The sequence below is a fragment of the Rhipicephalus microplus genome, chromosome 8 (assembly GCF_043290135.1).
Source record: "Rhipicephalus microplus isolate Deutch F79 chromosome 8, USDA_Rmic, whole genome shotgun sequence".
NCBI lineage: Eukaryota > Metazoa > Arthropoda > Arachnida > Ixodida > Ixodidae > Rhipicephalus > Rhipicephalus microplus.
The window spans coordinates 32440187-32446464 of NC_134707.1; the positions used below are offsets into that span (position 1 = coordinate 32440187).

Below are 6278 nucleotides of genomic sequence, written 5' to 3' on the forward strand. Positions count from 1 at the left end.
TTTGCAGTAACCACCATGGTACTTATTCCGATAGCAGATACTGGATGCCACATTAGTTTTCGTTGAATTTTTATTGAGCTTACCTCAGATGCGTTCATTACTTGTATATTCACCAGCGCAGATAATTCAGGAAAAGCGTTTTCCACCTGCGATATTGTAAAGAATATTACAAAACAGGCAAATGCTATTTACATAAGGCGTTTTCTGGTTTCACTGAAGAGATTCATAAAAATTACTGAAAATTTTACTAGAGGAACCATTTAACTTTAAATAATACTTAGAAGTAAAGTTGCCCATGCTTTCCAGTTCACCAAATGATCAGCAAATGCAAGCAAGATTTTGTTGTTGAATTTAATTGATTGAAATGTAGAGTTTAACGTCCCAAAGCCAACATATGATTTGAGAGACGCCGTAGTGGAAGGCTCCGGAAAATTCGACCACCAGGGGTTCTATAACGTGCACCCAAATCTGAGCACATGGGCCTACAACATTTCCTCCTCCATCGAATTGCTGCTGAATTTAGCGCAGCCATTAACTTTGTCGTACTCTACTTTTTTTGTAGCAAACGAGTACAGCTGTTTTTCTTCCTTTTGGAGCAACGCTAATCAGAAATATTGTTGTGTGTACTTGGGATGTCCCATAAGTAGGCGTCATCTTTTTCAAGGAAACGCTAAAATAAACATTACTTCACACCTGCAATCGCGATAACGCTGTACGGTGCTTTGCAAATAGACATGCGAAAAGTGCGCAGAGGCGGACAAAGGTAGCATTATAAATCTACGATCTCAATATTCAACAATAATGTATATGCTAAGAATAAAAGCTATGCGAAATGCTGTTGCTTAGCAGCTTTCTTTAAATATCCATATTACTAAATACATGAAATGGTGAAAAGCAAAAACCACGCAATAATAAACTCCAGCCCTGTGAGTTTAGAAAAAAGACTTCAATATTTAGTGGTGCTCACTACAAATAGAACTACCAAACGGGTTGAGTGTATAACTTAGGGTTTATTTTTTTTTGTTAGACTAAATATTATTGAGATATAACAGACAAGCATGCGAAGGAATGTATAGCATATGTATTAAAGGTAATTGCAAAGTAAGTGGGAAAAAGAAAAGTAGATGGCAAGATAACTTGCCTCATGCAAGGACCGAACGTAATACCTTCGAATAATGCGTTATTAGAAGGTCGCCTGTTGGTCTCTGCCTAAGGCAAGTTACCTTTTCGTTCAGTCTTGTTTCTTCCCATTAACATCATAATAATTTGTAATACCATCTCCTACGCCTAACTTGCAAAGATTGTCTCTGACATCGCATTATCGTTCCAAGAGACAGGCCATTTGACAGTATTGTCAGAGCAGTAAGTCGCACAGTAAACTAAGTATATAAATTTTTGCCTATATACTTCGCGTGTCGTTTATTCCTTAATGTTTTCTGTTGCACTGTTTCACATCTTATGCGATTATTGTGACAAGCAAGGATTACTGCTAAGTTAGTGCATCAAGCTATTTATGGCACTTGTATCTTGTCACGAAGTGGAGTAAAGTTGAACTGTTTAGCTGTATCTGCATTGTTTACACATTATTGTACATTATACAAAGCGAAGGCACATGGTGGGGTTTTTCATCAAATTTGAGCTAAGGCAACAAAACCGAGATGTAATAACCACTGATACAACAGAACGGTGGTAAGAAACTTTGTAACTGATTTACCTTTCTGAATAGAGTTTGGAAATAACCTGTTATGTTCAATGTTTTATAGATCTTGTAATGCTCTTTACTGAAAGCGGTGTCATATAGGGCGTGGAGACGGATCGATATTTCACTTCTCTTTGTTGTAATGCTTTCTGAAAAGAGACAACAAAAAGAACAAGGTTTCATCACAAGAAAAATCAATGAATGCCGTCGTTAGAAATTGTAATATTATACAAAGTGAGGCTGACAGCTGACTCTTGTGGATACAATACAACGTAACTATACGAAACGCTGATGTAAGAGAATGTTACCGCTCGAGGAAGGGAAGCTCTTTTCGCAGTGTCTTCACGTTGAGAGTGCATAACGTAGAAGAGCATACAGGCTCATTGCTGACGCCTGTCTCGAGAACGCAAACGCCAGCGATCGCGACCACGTCTTTAAAATTAAAGTTCACAGTTGCAACTTGAGCGAGACCCCCACCTCGGTTCTCCTATTCATTTCACATTCATTAAGCTGTTTTCACACAACAGCCGTTATCGCGGCTGAATTAGTCATTGACATGTGACGTTATTCAGATCCCTCTGCACCCAGCATTCACACGAAAGGGCAGCTTTCACGTGACCAGCGAGAATTTCTCGCTTGATACCCGAAGATTCTAACTATGATTTTGGCTTCCGTCATTCTCCGAGTCGCTCCGCGTGGACCGTAGTATGAATGCAGGATTGGGTGACGTATGGTGACGCAGTACACAATCTCCAGCATGAAATTATGCTTTTGCTCTTCATGTGAATACAATTTTAAAGGTGTGCGGGGCGTTCCCATTTGGCATAAGCATTTTTCAGCAGGGCGAACATTCGGGGGAATGTTATCACATGTGTCCTCCAAGTTATAAAATCGGGCCGGTTAGTTTGATCTTTGCTTTAGCCACTTGCATCACTACCGAGCGCATGTGTTTGCCCGTAGTTAGCACACGATGAATGGGGTAATGCTAAAAAAGAATAATGAACACACAATGAACGGCGTAATGCAAAACATGACGGCGATGGCGACGTCAATGACAATGCCGACCGAACGGCGAAAACCCGTCGAGAGTGTTCATAGTCTTTATCGTATTAAAATATTTTGTACCTACCATATAGCTTCACGTATCATAAAATTCAGTTTCTTGATTTATTTTTAAATAACTTCGAGGAGAATCAATCAGTTTCGGATATTGTACAACTCATTTCGCTTATCTGCACCTGGCATTTTATATTTAATTTCTCCTGGAGACATTCAGGGCGTGGCATTACTTAAAATGCCACAGCTGACTAATTAGGGTGATACCCTAATTAGTCGTTCAGCAAAGTGTTGTAAATGAAATAATAGTGTCTTGATGTTGACAGGAAGTACCATATTATATCGTCAACTTACAGGCATAGATAATATTCTGAGGCTCCTTATGCATCGCAGGTAGGCTACATTCTTATGATGATCATATGCGGGATTAACGTCCCAAAATCACCGTATGACTATGGGAGACGTCGTAGGCTACATTTCAGGGTACGATTAAACTAGCATACTTTTCGTAATGTACATTTCAAAAGTAAAATTGCGCTAATTTTGACAGCTTTCAATCGAGAAAACAATCGATTCCGAACTCAAATAGGTGCACTCGTCCCTGCGCAACCCTGCGCAATCTAAGGGCGCAAATTATTTGAATGAGCGGGTAACCACAACAGTAAATTCGAATGTGGTGCAACTGATTTTGATGATTCCTCACAGAAATCAGCCCAAAGTGATCTCAATGTGTCGTAAAAGCAAACAAAACCAAGCTTCAATAGAACCGAACAGCAACATAACTCCAGCAAATGCGAATTCGGATGATAACTTGGAACTCCTACGCAAGTTTCAAACGATGCTTTTGAAGTAGCTACAAAGAAAATGCGAGTGAATTCAATGTAGAGGTTATGTGTTTTTCAATTTGTTTTTCTTACCTCTACCAAGTAGTTAAACAGTTTTAGGTTTTAAGAGCACCATAGGTTACGACACTAAGGCTGTGCTCAAATATATTCATGAGGTTGATGCTGCATGGCAATCAACTTTTTTTGTTGTTACAGCTCTGTAACAACAAAATAAAATCACTTGGAACAAACGTTTAGACGAGCCTAACTCTCGGTAACAAATCCAGAGATAACTTCTTTGTGCTTTGTTCATGCAGCATGATAGTTGTCTTTTCATACTAGCGCCCAACCGCTTATTAGAACTCCGCATAATTAGAACAATTTTAACGTGATATAATTAACGGGATTGTTTTAAAGAAATTTAGGCGTAGGCTTTGTTGGTTGTGAGCGAAAAATTTGAATCTTGTGCATGACCAAAAAATAAAGAAGGATGCCAATAAAATAAATATAAAATTCTGCGGCCGAGTGTGAATCAAACCTGATTTGTTTGTGTGGGAAGCGGGTGTTCAACCACACTTACATGCGTCTGCTGTGAATACAGTAAAAAAAAAACTTCCTCTGCTTTCAAATGAAGTGAAAATAACAATCATGCCTTAAGAACACACGTGTCCTTTGTACATTCTTCAAAATAAAACATAAAATTTGGCAGTAGTAACGGGTGCTACATTAATACACTACCAATAGGTGTCCCAACAAGTGATTATCATAATGAATTCAGGCTTGAAGTCGGTCACCAACTACAGGTACGCACATTACTGCGCCTATTCCCTCAAGGCCACAGAGTGTATGCATAGTAGGCTCGAAAACATTTCGCCGATAAAGTGTTTGAAGTGCGCAGTAGAAACAGGATGCCGCTATCACGTTCAACTCTTAATGGCGACAGTTAGGGATCTCCCGAATTTTTATGTATCCGTCGACTATCATTTAACAAGCTTTTACAGCCTTCGCATTCCGAGATCGGTCTGAGCTTTCACCGTCAGAGTACCCTTTTTTTCCTTGCGCAGCCCTAGTTTCTTTCTAACGCGATAGCGAGAAAGAGGTCGATTCGCTGAAAAAACGGTGTTGGCGTTGGTGTCAGCATCGTTGGTCGCGAGCGAAAAATCATCAGCTTATGCATCACCAAAAATAGAGAACCATACAAATAAAATAAATAATTTATAAATGAACCCTAGAGAAGAGTGAACACTGAACCAGGGTTGTTTGGGTCCGACTGGAAATCGAATCCGGGTTGTTTGCATGGCAAGCGGATGTTTTACCACCAGACACGTCTCTTCTTGTGAAATCATTAAAAAGAGCATCCTCTGCTTGGAAATTCAGTGAAAGTAGCTTTCATGCTTCACAAATACACGCGTCTGGTATACATGCTTCACAAGGCAACATGAAATATTTCAGTAATAATGCGTTGTACAAGCGTCCATTGCCGACAGGTGTCAGAATATGTGATTATCATGATGGCTCTATGGTTGAAAGCTGGTATCCCACTACAAAAGGCACACAGGCTACTGACCCCATTCCCTTAAGGCCACGTTTAGTGGGTGCATAGCAAATTCGAAAAGGTTTCATAAACTAAGAGTTTATCGTGGGTATGCGCCACGATCAATAGGTGAACAAGAACAAGAAAAAGTTCCAAACACGCCCTGGGAACACGATGTCGCTATCGAGTTCTGCTCCTAGAGGCGAAGCTTCAGGGCTACTATTTTTTTTCGGACTTTCTTTTTGGGCTTCCGTAAGCGCAGCCCTTTTTAGGGCTAAACACGGAGACCCGGTGGCTTGAAGTTTTTCCCAAGGAGCTGAACTCAAACTCTGTACTTCCGCCACACATGAAAGCAGGTCTCGACGGCACTGTATGACACCAAATGCAGCGGAGAACCAAAGCTGTTGCCCAGCTTAGACATAGAACGCAAGCAGCTGCTCCCAAGAGAGAGAGGAAAAAGCAGACAGAACCCATACGGGAGGAACCTGACATGCAAGCCCGCCCAAAGCCGGCGAAATCAGCGAATGTTGTCACCACCACAAGTGCCATCTGAAGTCAATCCGACGCGGTGACTCAATCACTACTATCGCCCGCGGGCGCGCAAGAGGACAGCTCTACCCAGAGCACCTCTTTTTGAGTGGAAATAACCAATTGGCGGCCACCATAATGTCCACCTCGAGCTCCTCCAGGAAGCGGGACACATCAGCCTCGTGCTCCACAACGTCGGAAATGACGAGCGCGCAAGATGAAATCACCACTCCAAGCCTCTTCTCCTTCTCTCCAACCTTTTCTCTTAACCAGGCCACCGAAGTCAACACAACCTTTGTGCCCGAGTCTGTCTCCCCTGCATCCCCCATAACTGTGTGGAAGCGTCGTGGCACGATAGTTTACAGACCAGTGGGTAAGAAACCAAATTTCCTTGCCGTGTCTGTCGATGCCAACGTATAATTTTCGTCCGTATTCACCGCCACTAGGCGGATCTGTGTCAAACTTCATCGAAATCTTTTAGCCGGGGACGTGACACCTGAGCAAAACCCAAGCTTCTTGATGACAGCCTCCTTGTGGACAACATTTATGTGGGCGTAGTCTACAGGGTCGGCGAGGACTTGGTCGGCGCAGACATCGCTGCAAACTTCGAATGGGCCGTACATGTCGTGCCTTGTAT

At 41.7% G+C, this 6278-nt stretch overlaps 1 protein-coding gene across 3 annotated transcripts in view; it reads right to left on the bottom strand.

Moving 5' to 3' along the window:
* LOC142768915 (uncharacterized) overlaps positions 1–6278 on the bottom strand; it is a 105009-nt gene that overhangs the window by 96634 nt on the left and 2097 nt on the right. For all 3 annotated transcript variants that reach the window (XR_012885545.1, XM_075871467.1, XM_075871466.1), the window contains exons 2-3: positions 1715–1848; positions 84–146 (exon numbers count right to left, since the gene is read on the bottom strand). Coding sequence is in view for 2 of the 3 variants with exons in the window: in XM_075871467.1 (XP_075727582.1) it covers positions 84–146; positions 1715–1848 (197 nt within the window). In the remaining variant the exon portion in view is untranslated. The remainder of the gene's footprint in view (positions 1–83; positions 147–1714; positions 1849–6278) is intronic.